The 19,208-nt window shown below is 41.8% G+C and overlaps 1 protein-coding gene across 1 annotated transcript in view; it reads right to left on the bottom strand.

Annotated features, from left to right (window-relative positions):
* The window catches only part of cacna1ab (calcium channel, voltage-dependent, P/Q type, alpha 1A subunit, b), a 103,211-nt gene that overhangs the window by 6,483 nt on the left and 77,520 nt on the right, over window positions 1-19,208 (bottom strand). Inside the window, exons 38-44 of the mRNA XM_063475783.1 lie at window positions 15,948-16,053; window positions 15,524-15,631; window positions 11,881-11,984; window positions 8,228-8,325; window positions 6,927-7,062; window positions 5,467-5,580; window positions 3,106-3,141 (exon numbers count right to left, since the gene is read on the bottom strand). Coding sequence (XP_063331853.1) covers window positions 3,106-3,141; window positions 5,467-5,580; window positions 6,927-7,062; window positions 8,228-8,325; window positions 11,881-11,984; window positions 15,524-15,631; window positions 15,948-16,053 — 702 coding nt within the window. The remainder of the gene's footprint in view (window positions 1-3,105; window positions 3,142-5,466; window positions 5,581-6,926; window positions 7,063-8,227; window positions 8,326-11,880; window positions 11,985-15,523; window positions 15,632-15,947; window positions 16,054-19,208) is intronic.

The following is a 19,208-nucleotide window of genomic DNA, read 5'->3' as shown; positions in this document are numbered from 1 at the left end:
AAGTATGATCGAATATAAATCAAATATGGACACTATGCGGATAAGACAATCCATCATTCTAGGCGCTCTGAGCCAGAGCAAAAGCTCTTCAAGAACTCAACAGGAAAATCCTATACTAAAAAAAAACAACTATAAGACAAAATGTTTCACTGTCCACTGTCTGTTTGAATAAACAAAATAATAAAAAAAAATATCAAAAGTGAGCTGGTGATGTGATTTACTTCCTGCTCACTATGAAGGCTCATCTACTCACAGCTGAAATGTGACCTACAACAGCGGTCCCCAACCCCCGGGCCTCGGACCGGTACCGGTCCGTGAGTCGTTTGGTACCGGGCCGCGAGAGTTGAGGCTCAGGTGTGAAATGTATGGTTTTCAGGGTTTTTATCAGTTTTCAGCGTTATTTTGTTATCGTTTTTATCGTTAACTCGGTTTTCCTGGGTCTTTTCACGTGTGTTATGAATAAATCTTCTTTTTTTCGGTACCGGTACTAGTTTTATTTTGTTGTATTTATCCGCGACACCTTAAAGGCCGGTCCGTGAAAATATTGTCGGGCATAAACCGGTCCGTGGCGCAAAAAAGGTTGGGGACCGCTGACCTACAACATATATACTGGGACCAGTTCTACATGATTTTCCTGCTGGGTTCATTGTCAGGCTTCTCTGATCAGGAAAAAGACCCTGCCCACACTGTGAACTCCCACAAAGTCTCACATTAACTCGATGATAAAGCAGGTCAGTCTGCAAGCAGCAGGCCAGACAAAGACAAACACAGGAGGATTCTCCGCCCTGAGACGAATGTCACGACTTACAGACAGCAGTCTGTACACAAGCCATGCATGTTCTCTGAGTAGCTGGCAGTATAGAAATGTGTACATCCTTAATCCACCTATACACACACACACACACACACACACACACAGGCGCACAGAAAAACTTGCGTCGGACTTCGAATAGTTTATTTTGACAAAAAGCCTCATTTCTCCATTTTAAGTTGATGAGTTCGACAAAACAGCATTTTGTAAAGTAATGGTTTATTGAAGAATAAATAAATATCATTAAAAACCATTAGAAATTTACAAAGTTATATTCTTTTTCTCCCATTATTTGGACACTACAAAGGCCAAAGCTAATATCAAAAAGTTGCATTGCTACACCCATAAATCGCGGAAACTTTACCTGCTGCCACTTTCAGTATTTTCAACATGGATCTTCAAGTTTCACAGAGAGGATCAAACTCTGTGTCAAACTGACCCACCCTCGACGTAGAGGAGCTCCACCCTTCGTGAGAGCAAGATTTCTGGCTATAATCCAGAGACCAAACAGAACTTTTGAGTGGAAGAGTCCAGCTGTGTCCAAATCTGAAGACGGCACATTAGGTGAGGAGCATGATCAGGAGTACATCTGTCTTTTTTTTTTTTTTTTTTAATTTAAAAGGTTGTTCCCCAAGAATATGTCCTAAGAGTCAGACTGTCAAAACAGAGTTTTAGGGAATGTTCTGAAAATTCTGACTGAGAACAATCAGCACTGGAGTGTGTCTTTGTGAGATGGTACTTTTTTGGCTAGAATAACAATATTTAGTCACTACCGACCCGACTTGCCAGATTTGACTAGTCTTCCCTGGTTTTTAGTTTTGTGGTCTTATTGTATACCTTTTGAGAGCAATTGACTCACACTCTTGTAGACATCCAAGCTCTCAGTAAACTAGTCCATTAACGCCTCATCAGGCAGGTTTTTTTCAGTTTTTCATTTTTGTTTCATCCCTAGTTATACTGTTAATTTTGAAACTTAATGTAAGGTGCTGAACACAACGCAGCTACATCATGAGCATCACACTCTGCCTTTCATGCCACCTTTTATGCTACTGAACATCAGGCTTTGACTAAAGCAACGCCTTGCCTCATTGGCACACCACTTTCTCTCGCATCCACAGTGAGACTTTGCCACGTCATGCATGAGTAATGACATGCCGGCACCCTGCCTATCCCCGGTACTGGCCAACAGTCACATATCAGGGCAGTGCATGCTTTTCATCATACACTGTTGACCCGGTCTGCAGTGATGCAAAGGATTCAAATGCACAGGTAATAGACACACACAGACGAGCACACACAGACGCTGCGTACGAGCTGAACCCCTGTGAAACTCTCACAGGGAGTGAAAACAATGGAGCGCAGAGTGAGCTCAACATGAGCAAACTCGAGAGAGAAAAAGGAAGAAGAAAAAGAGAGACTCAGATAGCTCAAAGAAAAGCTGACAGAAGAGGAAGACAGAGGAGAAGGCCTGATCAAAGTAGATCTGAACAGTGACAATTAGGTCAAAGCTGAATCAAAGAGGCTCGAGTGCCAGATGGGTGGGGTTCACTGCATTAATGTAATACAGAGGTTGACTTTTTCTAAAGGTGCATCAATGAAGGAGAACACAACCCATTACCACAAAAAACTATATGCAGACAACACAGAGATTTCTTTTAAAAAGACATAAAATTCCTGCTTGATGCTGACTTTCATATTGTGTCTACAGACATGAACACAAAAGTGTTGCACAGCACTGAAAATGGTGGCTTTTGAAAACTAGATAGACGTTTGATTTATCCGAAAATTGGGAAAGTCGCTGAGTTTCTGTCCAAGAGATAAATACCCTTTGCTCAGAACACTTGAGTGTGCAACTGGCCACTCTGGAAACACTGGAATATTTGGTGAATGAGCAGAAGCAAAGAGGTTTTGAATTTCCATTCAACCGACTGACCCACTTGGTTCCATCTCAGTGTTTGATTGAAAACTCAATCATGGCCCGTGAACACTCTGAATGGCTGTTGAAGAACAAATGTCGGCCACACAGAGTGCTGAAAATTTTGCTAAAATGAAAAGGATTTGGAAATGCAAACTGCCCTGAATACCAGGGCAGGGGCAGTTTCTTTGACACCGAATGGCGAGTCGAACTGCTTCACTGCTGTTCAGCTCCACCCATATGGCACCTGATGTGGGGCGAAATGACCAGCAAAACTACAATCTGCTGCAGATCCAGTTTGGAAAGACAGACCGGCAGAGAGAGACAGAGGAAACGAGCGGGGGAGAGGGCAGATGGAGATAGAGCAAGAGGTACATACACTGAGGTTATTTCCGCGAGGCCTGTGTCTCCTCCGCTGCAGAGCAGGCGAACACAGAGATGATAACGTATAGCAGAGCAGTGTAGCACGCACACGCACGTACACACACACGCACACAGAGCACAGGCCCGACGTAGCATAGCCACCAGGACCCGAGGAGAAAAAAGGATGGAGAGAGAGAAATCGATAACAGGATAAGACAGTGATTTGTGGAGGAGAGAAAGAGAGGATTTGTTTTTTGAAGAGGACAGATGAGGATGTCGGACAAAAACACAGGAGGATGAAAAATGAAATACAATAAAATGATATAAAGGAAGAAATGAAGGAGGAGTTGGGGTGCAGAGACAGGAGAAAGAGAGAAAGAGAGAGTTCAGTTAATTTCAGGATGTCCAGCGCGCAGCACGCATCAGAGCCAAGAGATCTGCGGGCGAGCAAGAGGAGACAGAGGACATCCCCCCCCACACACACACACACACACACTCTTACACACACACACACACACACACACACACACACACACACACACACACTCTTACACACACACACTTACCGAAATAGCACGAGCACTCTGGAAGGCAGAGCAGTGTTAGAATACAGTAAGTAACAGTGTACAGACGCACATGTATACTGTTTGCACAACACACACGCTTAAACACAGATACACACTCACAGATACACGTACAGGATATTTTCTACAGAACGAGCTAGCTTTCCGTAGTTTCTGGATACTTTACGATTATAGAGACATTTTTCATTTCAAAGCAGCGTCATATTAAACTACACTAAACCTCAACTCTATTTTTTTAGAGTTGAAGACTTAGCAATGTTCAAATGTATAGGTAACAGACCTGGGTCAGGCAGTGTTTGCTTTAATGAGTGCATACTAGTGCGCAGATACTAAACAATATAAGCATCTAAGACAATACAGTACAATAAATCACAGCTATGGTCCATATAACCTTGTTAAACATTTGTTTGCTGACTCTGTTTTCCTAACATTGGATAACTGTACAACAATGTGAGGGTAAGGTGATAAGTGTTAGCTTTACTGTAACGTTACATTTAATAAGTGCTTCCACAAAAACATAAGTAAAAAGGTATAAGCTGATTTTTTATTATATACACAATCCTGCTATTTACTCCAACTGCTCGGACAGAAAAGCCTTATGAAGGAACCAACATACCAAAGTGAGAGCAACATGACGTGATGCAGTGAAATGCTGTGGACATGAATGTGTTGGTGTGTGTGTAACTGCAGCCAGAGGCTTCAAAGCAAGTACGTACGTCCACAAGCGCTGTATGTGACATGTGCTGAAATGTTTGATTAATTTCAATAATCCTTCTTTAAAGTAAAAAGCAGATTTATTACGTTATTTAATTAGATCCTTACTGAACTATTGCAACACCTGCCTTGGCGTGACAGGTTTAGCTAACACACCTCCGACTGTGGAGTGCTGGAAAAGCTCTCTGTTTGAATGGATTTGTGTGCCACAGTTAAGTGAGGATACACAAACCTGATCTGCAGATGTATCGAATCTTTTTTTTTGCCAAAGTTTTGTCAGTTAAAAAAAAAAAAGGCATGCCTTACATGCGTGCACCCATCATCATACACGCCACAGCTTCACTTCAGTGACAGCGTGGGTAGCTGAGATCACGCTCTTTATCCTGTCAGTCATGCCCCAATATAATGAACGGATGACCCACTTTATGTGTAACTTTCACGTCAACAACCGTGTGCTTTGTTTCCCTTTAAGTGTTGCAGACACTGAGTTTTATTTATTTCGCAGCTGAAGAGTGACTCTGGCCACAGTTCACACGGGACAGACACACCAAGGATTCAGTGGAAATGGAGCGGCTAGCAGTGACAGGGGAGGGGTTAAATATTCTCTACACACAGGTCTTCTAGATGTATATTAATATACATATCTAGGACACTGATCCAGCCTTCAGACCCAGTTTTACATTCTGCAGTGCTGCTCAGAGATGGAGCTTGGAGATGAGCAGTGATGGGTCAGCTGCTGGAGGAGTGAAGGGTGAAAGGGAGGCAGTGCTGGTTAGAGGATGGGTGGAAAAAGAGGATGGAAGGGAAACGAGACAGAGGGAAGTGAATTTACAGCAGTCTCCTGCCCTGACATTGCATCCTAAGTGGCACGTCTCATTCAGAGACCCAGAGTTACCTGAAATGCTTTAAGAAATATGAAAAATGATTATTCGAACGAGAAGGTTTTAGATGATGTCAGACTCGTTCCTCTTTATTTGTTTTAGGATGCAGAGAGAAGCTTTTCCAATTCACTTCAGCTGTCAGGCATAATGTGAGAGAGTGAGGATGACAGTGAGTGATGGTGAGATGAAGGTGCTCACTTGGTTGTCTGCCGAGAGGCGGGGCATGGAGAGGGTCCGCCCATGCCCATCCATTGGGTGATAGGGCTCAGTGTCGGAGTACCCGTCCCGCCCCATCTCCCTCATCTCTACCGTCTGTAAAACACAATGAGAGGGGGCGTGACCACTGTCTGCTGAGGGGGAGACTCACTGACGAATCGAGCGAGGGGCATGACATGATGTTAATGAGTTACAAGGATAGGATTATTCATATGATATTAGTTTTCTTTTTTTTCAATTGCAGGACGATAATAGGACAATTTATGCAACAAGCTGCATAAATTTAGTGTGGGGATGGATTAGGTCAGCTTATAAACTATAAAACCACATAACCATAATATATTTAGATCCAAAATCCAACAAGGAAATACTTCTTGGAACCACTGGAAAACTATTTTAGTATCAAGTTGCCAACCCTCTGAAAACTGGAGCCTCTCAAGAGCTCAACAGCCAACTTACACAACTTGTAATTCACATTTCGTCTTTGTGCAGCAGTCATGGGATTCAGAAGGGAGACGAGGCACTGGGGAGTAGGAGCACCCCAACAGACAAGCGGAAGTAAAGGAATAGTGGGGAAGAAAAGGTGTACGTCACAAAACACATCTGTCAACTTCAAGCCACTGACTCGAGAGGAGGTTGGAGAGGAAACAGGAAAACTCAAGGGAGAGGAAGATGGTCAGACTGAGAGAATAAGGCAGGGGGAACATGGATTAGGAGGAGGAAGATGGAGAAAGAGAGCAAAAGAAGAAAAGTGGGCACATCTGGAAAAAGAAAAAGACTGCTGTTGTGCCTGCGGAGTAACAGCAGCAACATCGAAACGGCAGGAATGAAGGAGCTGATTAAGTGCTAATACGTTGTTTTTTTTTAAAGTCCAGTTCTGTAAAGGTGTCTTCCATGGCTTAGATGCCTATCCATCCACTTGTGTGCTTAGATATAATTACAAAAAGACATTTCTAAATAAAATGCTCGCCAAGGAGCAAAGGAAACCAGGAGGGTAGTGACACACCTTACCTGTCTTTAACTGCTCTCTTTAGAAAGCTGTGCTTTTCACTTTACAATGTAGAGCTCTGAACATTTTTACAGGTTAATATAAGATCGTTTCAGCTTTGAATTAGCAGCGGACACTGAAGTGGAGAAAACCCTCTAAAATGTTTTGAACTGTATTTATTTAGCAGGAAGTTTTACATGTTAGATGCTTTAGAAAAACGTCATAGCAAGTAGGGTCACTGAGTAGCTACACAAGCTGAAAAACCCTGCAGAAGTAGATTGTTGAGTTGGGATTGCAGTTTCTTCCCTCCAGATAATTAGATGCAGTCTTATAGTTACATGTATCCTTCTCTATTATGTCCACAGATATTACTAGACCACTGTGGAAGGAGGGACTGGTTGGGTTTAGACTGATGTTATCACGGTGACAACATGCATGTTCGGTGTCATTATACCTGGGGGTTGTGACGGTTGTCGTGGAGGTCGTCGGGGTAGGGTCTGTCCGGGCTCCAGTTACCCGTCTTTTGGAACATTTCCTGGGCTTTGGCCGTCACCCATGACTGGCTCTCAGTCATGCCACCCTCAGGAGGTCTGGCACCCACACACACACACAAACATAAATATGAATATTATTGAAAGTTTAGGGATACTGTAATTTTTCAGTAATCCTTAATGCAACAACACCGAATTTCCAGAAGACCAAGGAATTAATTTAGAGTGGGATCATTATGTCGGCTACTATTGAGAGTCCGTCTAAACAGCAGCTGTACTTCAATCTTAATTTTAATCTTAGCGTGGTAACATGATTACAGATACTATAATTATCATATTGTTGCTTATACTCATGTCTTGATAAACAGTGCTTGTACTTTTTCTGTACCCTCAAGATTTATGTTTACACTAAATTTAAAATCCAGGGTTTGGAAATGAAAATGAAAACAAAATTACATTTTTATCTACACTTGAGGAAAAACTAATATCATAATTAACTGAAAAATAACTATGTTACAGAGATCACAGTGCATATTTGTCAGAGGTTTGTTTTAAGGATTAGGGTTTCTTTACCTCAAACTTCTCATTCACAGTAAAACATCAGTATATTATTTGGTTTGATGTGATGATATGATTAAAAAAAAGAGAAGCATGAAATTCAGCTGTGGTGCTGTGGATGAGCTGGTGCGAGCTAGTGGGACCGTCTTTCTCTGCAAAGACTTTAATAAGTCTTTAATAAGAGAATAATAATAAAGTTATCAAAATTCCAGCAAACTTTGGAGCATCCTAACTGTGGCATGTTTTATAATCAATATCTTTCAAAGTTTAAATAAGGAGACCAAACTAAATAAGAGTTTTGATAACCTTCAAGAAGTCACATGATGCCTTATATTCTAAATTTTGGCTCCTAAAATATTATAGTGAAAAATGTACAAAAGAACTTTTTCCAGTGTGACTTTCACTGTGATAAGGCATAAGCAGCTGTAAAAGGTCTGGTCAGAAAAAAAAGAAAGAAAAAAAGCACATTTTGCTTGTTTTTACTTTCAAACCTTTCCTTTCAGCTCACTATAGCTCACAATCAGTTTTAAAGGCATTAGCTGGAATGGAACTGGCACAAAAAAGGGGGGAAAATAAAAAAAACAAACAGATTTTTTGAATTGATGTACAGTGTGCATGCGACAGTATGCGTAATGTATTTGTACTGGACGTTTCTATCTGAAGCGCCTCATTGCAGTGCGTATGGGTTTCCCCGTTTTCTACTCACATGCTGTTGATGTTGTCTAGCTGCGTGCTGGAGAGGCCGTTCTGGCCCTGGCCTCCCTGGCCGTCCGTGCCGCCTCCCTCAGAGGGCGGCTCCATGCGCTGAAACATTAATGGCGTTCGGTTCTGTGTGAGATACACGACATGGCCTGCAGGCTTGCATCAGGCACACTCAGGGGGGCAGACACAGGACACAAACACAGGATGCACTCGCAGCATGCACCCACACGGGGGCGCCATCAGCAAGCACATGGCTGTGGGTATCCAAGGTAAAGTTTCCCCAAAGACTACTTGATCTGGAGTCTGCTTGCTACCCAGAAAGTGTTAAAGTGACACTGTTAACTCTGATATTCAGGGTAGCAAAACTGATCTCAGATCCGTGTCAGAGGGGAGCTTTTACCTTGAGGTAAGATTGCTCTTAAATCTCAGGTCTTGGACCAGGTTCTCATACTCACAAAATATATCTATATAGAGACATTTTACTCAAAAATCATATACTGATCTGCCAAGTTGTTTTGAGTAACATGCCATTTCAAGAGAAGTAGTAATCTGATCCTAAACCAGTAGTATTAAAAAGCAACTTCTGCTTCCATCAGACGGGTCAAAGGTCAAGCCGTTTTACTCTCAGGAGATCCTGTTTCAACAGAGTCCTCTCTGGAGTGGCTTAGCATTGATGGTTCATGACTGTGAGAGCCCATGTCATGTCCCTCCATGGTCTGGAAGCTAAAGGCCGGAGGATAAATGACTGAAGAGCTGCTCAGAAACAAATTCAAACCTCTTCAGACATATCAGGCTGATCTGTTGGACAGGAAGTCTGGCTACAATGTGCACCATTAATAATGGTCAGCTTTGGTTAGCTGCTTAAAAATGCTGACATTATCTAAGCTCGCCACAGGACACGCGTCATACTGATTGTGTCAGACACAGAGACAACCGATATGACTTCTGTTTGTTCTCACGAATGAAGTCACAAAGATATCACTTAAAAAAAAGCCAGAAGGTTTTTGATCCTGTCCAACTGTCTTTTCCAGTGTCAAGGAGAAAAACAGTTTAAGTTTGTCTCTGAACAGTTTTGTTCTGGCACCAGAGCCACTGATGGATCCTGACAAAACTCATGGTAGAAATGTTTAGATGGATAGGATAATGACAAAGAGAGAAACACTGAACACCTCTGGCTCCAACTGAGTATGTTTCTGCAGTTGTGTGTGTATGAATGAATGCTCCCATTATAGAATGATTACACAGGGAGACACTGGTCTCAGGAATCTTCCCTCAACGTCCCCGCAGACAGAGAAGGGAGCAGGCAGATTCAAAGAAACTCAGGCTGAAGAGAATGGGTCTCGGTTAGAGAAACGTGGTGACAATCAACCTGGATTGACCAAATAGGGAGAGCTTGACAGGTCAAAGTCTCTAGCTTCCTGGAAGGATAAATAGAAGACAGAAGGACACAGATGGCATGGAGGATGGGCACAAGGGACATCAGACAACATCCATGGTAAGGAAACAAAGTAGCCAACAAAGACAAAACAACAAAATACTGACAGACAACGATAACAAACAATGAGTAAGACATTTCACACTTGACATGTGCACAGCAGGAAGGAATGGAGGCAAAGAGGTAAACAGATGAGTTGTTAAAGAAAGGAGCCACCCTTAGATTCTCTTATTAGTCATTTTAGGTCTAAAATAAATATTTGTCAATTTTATTTATTTTCTCTCTCTGATTTGGGGTCTGAGCAACAACAGGAAGCTGTCACGACCCGAACACCTCACCAAGGACCCATCAGGAAGCATTCTGCCTCAACTGCCTCCTTTCAATGTGGAGGAGCAGCACCTGTACTCTGCATGTGTGTGCAACCGTATTCTTTAGGGTCACTAACCACAGCTTGTGGCCATAAGTGAGGGTGGGAACATAGATCAACAGGTACAGCATCTAGATGAGGTCAAAGTTATCACTGACGTTAAGTAACCTTAACCATTAACCATATGTTTTGAAGAAAAAAACCCTCAAGACTTTGGAGAACATTTTGCAAAAGCCCAAAGATCACACATTTTCATTGTACAGGCCTCGAGTGCGGGTGTCCTGCAGGTTTTACATCTCACTCTGGGTCAAAACACCTGAATCAAATGATTAGTTCATTACCAGGCCTCTGGAGAACTTCAAGACATGTTGAGGAGATAATTTAGCCATTTAAATCAGCTGTGTTGGATCAAGGACACATCTAAAACCTGCAGGACACCGGCTCTAGAGGCCTGGAGTTCTATACCTCTGCCTTAGAGGGTTAACCAAAAGTGGGCTTGTTGGCTCAGAAACTAAGGAAAGCAGCTTTCACTAGGGAGCACTTAAATCTGAAAAGCCACATCCAGGCAGTTCTGTTCACTAATTATTGTTTGCTGAAGAAATCAGCGTTCTATGTAAATGTGAAAATGTTCCGTCATCCTGGATGTGAAAAAATAACTTCTGGCGCGTGTGTTTCTTTTTCACTTGTGTGCCTTTATTGTGTGTGCATTGGCCACACATTGCACATTACAGAGGGTGGATAGTGTTACTTTAATGGCAGGATCCCAGTGGCAATGCTATGGGTAATGCCGCAGGGGGATGATAGGATGACTGAAAAGTGAAACCAAATGCCCAACCCTACTGGGTATCCAAACCTGATGCTACAGAAAAAAAAGACTTCTCTAAATATACACGTGAAGATTTTGGGTGGATTCTTCCTTCAAAGCAGCACGATAATATGAAAACAAAGACTGCAGCAGAAAAGAGGAAAGCAGGAAGCAGGAAAGTAGAGATGACGAGATGGTTAAAGTCATCGTGCACTGCTGATGTTGAGAGAGCTGGTGTCGAACTGTCCATTCAGTCCGATGGGATAGCTGCATTCAGGACACACGCTGTTTTTGACATGATGTAGTGTTGGTAAGAGAAAGGAACAACATACTCTCCATTCACCAATGCACTCCTTCATTCGACAAAATGGAAATCTGGAGACAAGACATGCATCTGAGTCAGTAAGAATAAGCCTGACACCATTTCATGGGCAAATCTAGGAGCGATTGCACAAGTGGAGAGATGTTTCCACACAAGCGAGTGCATCTTAAAGGCATTCATTGACACAAGGGGACGAGCACTGACAAGGAACAAAGGTAAGGCCATGTGGTATCATCATCATCATCATCACTGTTCAGAAGATTACAAGCAACAAAATCCTTAGTTTAACCTTTGGTTATGCTTTATCCTCCTTACCATGCTCAAATTATCCATGAAAAAAAACAACAAAACAAGTGAAAGTGTGGGGGAGGGTCAAGTTGCTAACTGTCTGGAAAAAATTATATAAAATAACCCTTTTAGCAAGCTTTGTAAAACAATAGGCTCCTTGGTCTCTTGGTTAGCCAAGAAAGCAAGAAGGTACTAGAAAAAGTATGCAGATTTTTAGAAGCATGCTAAAAAAAAGAGACGGTACAGGGCAAGAGGGAGGTAAGCTGTGTTCAGAAGTGTAGCTGGGAGTCAGCACAGGATTTAAATGTATAAGACATGTTTCTTATTCTTTTAAATCCATATCTGGCAGAAGAACGGCAAACAAAAGACGACCAGGAGGAGGAACACAAAAAGAAAAAAGTCTTTCGGTATTTGGAATATTTCTCTGGCTTGGAGTCTACCTGTTCCTCTCGCAGGGCCTGCAGCTTTTTCGTCTTGCTCTGCCGGTAGTACTCCATGATCATCATGGCAGCGTAGATTTTGCCCACCGTCAAGTCTGTGGCTGCTGAGAAAATGACAAGTTACCCTGCAAGATTAGACCCGAGTGTGATGGGACCCTGAGCCATGGGGGAGGGATGGGAGTGGGGGACAAGACACAAACACTGACAGAGAAATACACAACATGCATAATCCACCAGCAGCTGGAGATATTAGCTTAGCATTAAAAAATAAATAAAACTGTAACGTCAACAAAATACTCAGCATTTGCTTTTTCTGAGCTGAGGCGCTCCTAGCTTTAGCTGACAGAGGTACAAGCCGAGAATATTTGATCAGAGGTTACTGATACTTCTGAGCAAAGAAAAACTTTAGTTTCAGCAGTTTTGGTATGTGGATAAATAAATCAAATATATAAATAAAATAAATTAAAGGTTTACCAACCATTTAGGCAACTGGAAAAGTTTGGGTTTTGCTAGGAAGCATAAACACTTGACTCTGGACCAATAGAAGAAGGTAATGTGGTCTGATGAGCCCAGATTTCCCCTGTTCTAGACTGATGGGCACGTCCCCGTATCATCAAGCGATGACGTTTTTAAACAAAAAAAAAAAAAAGAAATTAACAGAGATTCTTGTTTTTGGGTTCATCCAAATTTCTCAAGAAGGCAGCAGCAGGGACAATTTCATGGTTTGAGCCAAGAGTTGTATCATGACCGCTTTCATGCATTTCAGGATGTCAGTGGGACAGTTTGAGCTCTTGTTGGGAGAATAGGGACCACATCTGATCATTAGCGCAAATTTATTTAAACTGCTTCAGTCTGCACACAGTTACTGCTGCCACTGCAAGCCGATTTGCAACCCACCTCCACACCAGCTTCTCCATTTCATTCCATTATGACTTAATCAATGTCATGTTTGTTATCAGTGATGTCTGCTCTGGATTTTACTGGCGTTCTTCCCACCTTAGGATTTCCACATATGCGTTTTACAGGGTGGGAGGATCCCAGAACAAAGCCATCCTGGCAAATATGAAAACAAATGAATTCTTGGGAGAAATTTATGAGCAAGCACACAGTCTGAAAGTTCACATAGCAAATACCTTTAAATGTTAAAGGAGCATTTCTGGCGGTTCTTAAATGATATCTTGCTTATGAACACTGCAACTGTAGCTTGTCATGTTTTCAAAAAAAATGTATATTGCACTTTCTAAGGGCAAATAAGAACCTGTATTACTTCATCAAAATACTTAACATTCAACAAACGAATACATTTTTTTGTTTTTTTGAAGAATATCAGTAACCACTGTGCAAACATTCCCGAATGAAGCCTTAGCTGAAACAGGGTTAAGCTCACTTGCTGGTGTACTACAGACATATACAATATCACAACACAGTACAGTAACAAAGCTGGTAGTCTTTTCACAGGCAGATGCTGTTCTTATATCTTTTCGAAGGACATGCTCTTATTATTTCACTATCATCTTTTCATACAAGGAAAAGAAATTCCTTATAGATTAAGGACTAGGCAGCCACCTCATTAAGAAACGTGGACACCACAGCCAAGTGATCCCTGAGAAAAAAAGGAGCTCAATTTTTTTCCAAAAACTCCGGATACGTATCCCCAGAGTTTGGGTGAAACACATAAATATTTAAAATCAGAAAAATATTGAGCTTTGTTTCAACTGTCTGTGAACACTGTGAATTACTAGATTACACCGCATACTTGTGGCACCCTTTTCAAAGTGGCGTGGCTAAAAGTCTTCGAGCATTAAAACTGATATTAATGTGTGATAAGATATGACCACACATATCTTATATCTCAATCAATGCCATGCATTAGGTCAAAGTACTAAGAAGTAAACATGCACTATATGCATTTTCATAAACTTATTTTTAACCAATCAGGCTTTACATTCATTACATTTGTATAAAGTTTTAATCCTAAAGTCTTCCTGTAGTGAAAAGACTTCTATAGAGGATCTTCTATAGTAGGCACCTCCTGATAACAGGAATGACTGAATGGGTGGATAGTTTGATGGTGTGGGTTTGTGTCCTGCTGTTTCTACACTTATGTGATGCGTCTGTGTGCCCATGTGAATGTAAGTATGGTATGCTGTATCTGTACATGTTATCTAAAGGGTAATTCCATTTAAAATTAATCAAAGCTGAATAAAGTTCCCACCTTTTTTATGTACAATCACTTTAGTATAGTTAGTGAAGGCATATCAAATTTTACTTTACTATAAACACTTTTTCAACTACATGAGGGTGGGTCAAAACGTTGGTCCCTTAGTTTGCTGAATTTGAGCCCTCATGTCTTTATGAGAACTTAACAAGATACCCTCTGCGTATTCAACTTACAACAAAAGCCATCTTCAGGACTAAATTTATCCGATCAATGTGATATGCCCAGACTATATTATGGAACATGTGAGCACTAATGATGCTCCTCCATTTCAGAGCCATAAGCTATATTAGCAGATTACATTGACACAGGAGTTACAGCTAGAAGCTGAGCCTGATACCAAAACATAAGGACTAAGTACAAGTAATCAGTTTTTCACATTGTTGTGGAGGAATTTTGGCCCACTGTTGCTTTTGTTCACTGAAGTCTGCAGGCATTCATTTAACTCTCCACAGCATTTTAATCAGGTTGCAGTCTGGACTTCATTGCAGCACCTTGATCTTTTTCTTTTTCATCCATTCTATTGTAGATTTGTTTCTGTGCTTGGAATCACTGACCTGCTGTATGTTGGGCCAAGCTTTAGCTGTGGGAGACACGGCCTCACATTTGAATGAGTTCATGGTGGACTGAATGAGTGCAAGGGGCCCAGGTCCCATTGCTGTAAAACAATCCCAAATCATCACTCCACCACCGTGCTTTACAGCTGGTATGAGGTGTTGTTGATGACATACTAATTTTTGGGTTTTGCCAAACGTGGAGCTAGTCATTATAGTTCAACACTTTTACTTTGGTCGTCCTGTAGAAAATGTACACAGAATCCTACAAGGAGGTAAAAAGGAGACCTTTTGTGTTAACATTTTAACCAAGTTTATCCAAAATGCACAATTTTGAAGTTTTCCCCAGTGAATGATCAGAAAGCAAGTAAAACTTCCCAGTTACCAATTGATTTAGTGCCACAAATTATTCTCTCCTGGACCTGGAGTTAAAATTATTCAAATTGATTAAGTGCTAAATTTTGACCCAACCTCATGTACAGTGAAGGCTTTGAAGTAACTTTGAAAACTTCTGAAGTGTAAAGTTAACTGGATTTGGATTCATTAAATGACTGACCCTGAACACAAATGACACGGTGTGACAAAGAGGCATCATCCATCTAAATTTACCGCCCAATTGATGATATTAGTCTGGTTTTATGCATGTACTATTTTGCTCTGGCCCAAAGTATTGGAGCAACATTTGCAAAGAATTTACATTTGTAAATGTATGCATGTGTGTAAGTACTGTTAATGTGTGCGTTTTTGTTGTTGTTCCCTGATCAGGAGATGCAAAGCAGTGAATGACACTGGCTGGTAGAAGCTTTCCTCTTGGTGAGTTGGTGATCAGACACACACACACACCACTTTGTGCTGTTTTCCTACAACTTACCCTTGTGAGGGGTAACCAGCAAGTCCAGTGTCTTCTGCGATAGGTTGGGCCAGATAGCCATCATCTCCTTTCTAAGCTCCGCATCCATCTGGTGCTTATCTGCACCACCTGGGTAGCATGTACCAAAAGCGTCCATGCACACACATTGAACATTTGTAGACACATGGAGACGTCCGACCACATGTGAAGAGCCCCCAGACACAAAAAGAGCAAGGTACCGACCAAAAGAGAGGCACAATGGCATGAAATCCCAAAAGAAATATATTTATCCATTCAGGCATCCAAACATTCACCCAAAAACACAAAAGTAATTTGTTAGCAATTTGTCATATTTGCTACAATAATCTAAAACATACTTCTCAAGAGAAAGAGACAGAAACTGTGAAGAAAGAGACTCAAAGTGTCACAGTACTTCATACCATACCCTTAGCAATCTTTATGTCCAGTGCTGTCCTTATCAGAGCCATGAGCGTGGAGTTAAAATGCACTGTGTTGTCATCAGCAACCGGTAGATCCATGCGCAGCAGCCTCTGTGGAAAGCCAGTCAGGGATGAGAGGATGAGAAAGGGATGTGTCCCTGCTGAACTGTGGTGTGCCTGAACCTCCAGGAAGGGGAGGGGATGAGGGGTTGGGGGCAGGGTTGAGAGAGCTCCATAGACTACAGCCAATTCCAGCTGGACCGGATTTGTCCAGGTTTTAGTCAATATTCCCTGAGAGAGATTAGAATTAAGGCACAGATGCCTGGGTGTAGAGTCCGTGAATCCTCTGATAAACGTGTGCCATATAGAGTGACTCTTGAGAATTCGTGGGTTAGGTCTGTTGCACAGCTTTGCTAATTTTTTGCATTGGCAAGTGCAAGAGCATTTACGTGATGACAGAATGTTGAATAGTCGAGTTCCAGTGTCTCCTGTTTCTTTTTTTTCCAGTGATACTCTACGAAACAGCACAGCTATATCCAATGAGGGCCATCTGCTGCTAAGCAACTGTGAGAGCTGAGAACCACAAGGAAGAACAATCGGAGCCGAAATGGCCTCCGACCCAACCTGTGCCCATGTTCCCTAAATGTGTGAATGCATGGGTGCATTTACACATCTCTGTTGTTACACACATATAGATAGATATAACAGTAGACATACACAGACCCGACCCCCCCCCCCCCCCCCCCACCCCACCCCACCCTACCCCAACAATCATCCCTTCCCTCCCACTTACACACAATTATTTGCACAGACTCCAATTAAGAGTGCTTAATTGGAGTCCTTTAGAGACAAAATAAGTTGACTGAAGAACAATAACAGTATCACTGGTGTAATTCTGCTATTTTTCAGGAGACTGCTGTGGTTTTGTTTAACTGAGGCAACTGCTATAGAGCTCCCCCTACCTCTAAAGAGGTTCCCTGTCTTTAAATGTCTATACCAGGTAAAACCAATGGAGAAACCTGCAGATAGAACTGAACAAGCTAGGCCAGCTGGGGTCGCTTGCCGTTCCTATCTTGACCAGTTAACATCCATCAGATTTACCTACGAACATGAGCGTTGGGCACTCACGATGGCAAGCACGGTAGTACGATGGCGGTGGAGTTGTGTACGTGCTCTTGTGTTCCTGAGTGTGTGCAAGTGTCGGGCATGCCCAAAGCCAAGTGTGCAGCAGGCAAAGGGCATCGGCCAACATCCACAGCGCTCGACAGGCAACAGGCAGGCAGGCTTGATGTCGCCCATAGCCATGCGACAAAGAGGATTTCATGCAACACCCCATAGAAAAATCCAACAAACTCGGACACAGCATGCAACATGCATTTACTTCACTCCCACTATCTAAGCCCAAACTCTTCCCACCTAACCCAGCCCACTACTCCCCATGACTTCCCTTAAAACCCACTTTTACAATACAAGCAGCCGTGCATCCGCGCAAAGAGAGTATCCTCAATCCAATCGGATTGATCCTACTGATTGACAGGTAATTTCACACTTTTTGGATTCTTCTTTTGTTTTCTCCTTCTACTTTTTACATTCATGGCTGCCCTAAAGTCAAATTGGACAGCGAGGTGTTACTTCGTATCAAGTCAAGATCTCTCTCAATGCCAGACGGGTGCAGTGTCTTAAGGGGGTGTAAGAGTTAGAGAGGATTAGAGTTGTGGCATTCCCTGAAAGAAGAAAAAAATCATATAGAAGTTTAAAAAACAGATGATTGAAGTTCTGTTTTTTCTGTTTATTTTATTTATTTTTTTGGTTTTGGACCAACCAGACTTTGTGGTAATAGAGCTGTAGGGTAAGGGGACCGGGGCGTATCAAAGGGGACACATGGCAGGGATAACAGTTAGTCGGGCTAAACTAGGCAACTCTAAGCTTGGTCATGAGATGTAGTTACAGATAAAAAGGTAAAGGTGAGAATGAGCAGGGAGAGGAGGGTTGTGAAAACACTGAAAGAGTAAAAGAGGAATCAAGAGAACGTGAGTCAGTGTGATTTAAACTGAGAGGAGAACTGAGAGTGTGTGTGTAGATAGAAAAGAGAAAAGAGAGGCTGAAAATTACAGAACACGACAAAAGATAAAGACGAAGACTAAAAACAACACTGACAGAGGTCAGTTCAAAAGAGACAATCTGTCGTAGCAATACACATTTAACAGCTTTTTCTTTTTTTACTTTGAGTAAAGGGCTTTGTGTCCACTAAAGTGAAGATCGAGAACTTTGCCTAAATATTAAGAGCAATGTAAACCTTCCCCTCTTTATTCATTAACTGTTTCTCATATCACAAGGTTCTTTAATTGACTTCTTTTTGTCGGATTTGTGTAAATGAATACTGGAAGGTTCTGATGGCTGAAGTATGTGATGGGTGCTAGTGCCAAGACAGTTTGACATACTGGAGAGGAAACCAAGAGAAAGAACAGGAAGGAGAGGTAAAGTGGAGACAGAGTGGGCTTGACAGAGGGATGTAATGAAGGAGTGAAGATGGCTCCTAATTGGTGACAGACAAGTGGATGTAGAAGTAGAAAGACAGAAGAATGTGAGGGAAAGGATAGCTGGCAGGCAGAAGGTCAAAAGCCAGTGGAGAGAAGAGGAAAACAGAGGAAAAGGAAGAATGAGAGAGGCAAATGGATAGTACAAAGATTACTGACATCCAGATTCAACAGAAATGAGTAACGCTGGAGTTTTTCTAATAATTGTTAAAATTACTGCTTTTCACTCACCACATATAATAAATGGGAAGCTACTGTACACACAGATATTTGGAGATAAGTGGATCTACTGCACATACAGATAATTGACTTTAGGAGTCATATCAGGTGTAGCTCATTACAGGATCTGTCAGGCAGATCTAATTTGGTGCTGGCTAAACAGAGTTGGCCAATTCATTAAGTATTTGCGTGAATTAGTGACTGTTGTCTCTTGGGAAATAATTTTAAGGGACATTTTTTTTTGCTGTGAATTCTTCAAATAATTAACATATTTGTAATAACTTTGCAAAAATTTCAAGTAAAGTAGAATTTTGAGGTAATAAAAGACATTTAAACCATTTTGGAATAAAGTTGTAACATTACAAAAGCTGGAAATAGTGAAGTACTGTCAGTACTTTCTGGATACACTGTAGCTATCGATTCCCGACTTTCTGAGCTACTATTTTTGAGCTCCTGCTTCAGGTAAGCAGCATGTTTCTAATTTCTTTTTCAACCAACACCATCACATGT

This window comes from Pelmatolapia mariae, linkage group LG6 (assembly GCF_036321145.2).
Source record: "Pelmatolapia mariae isolate MD_Pm_ZW linkage group LG6, Pm_UMD_F_2, whole genome shotgun sequence".
NCBI lineage: Eukaryota > Metazoa > Chordata > Actinopteri > Cichliformes > Cichlidae > Pelmatolapia > Pelmatolapia mariae.
The sequence above is the reverse complement of the archived record's forward strand: the minus strand, read 5'-3'. Positions and strand labels throughout refer to the sequence as shown.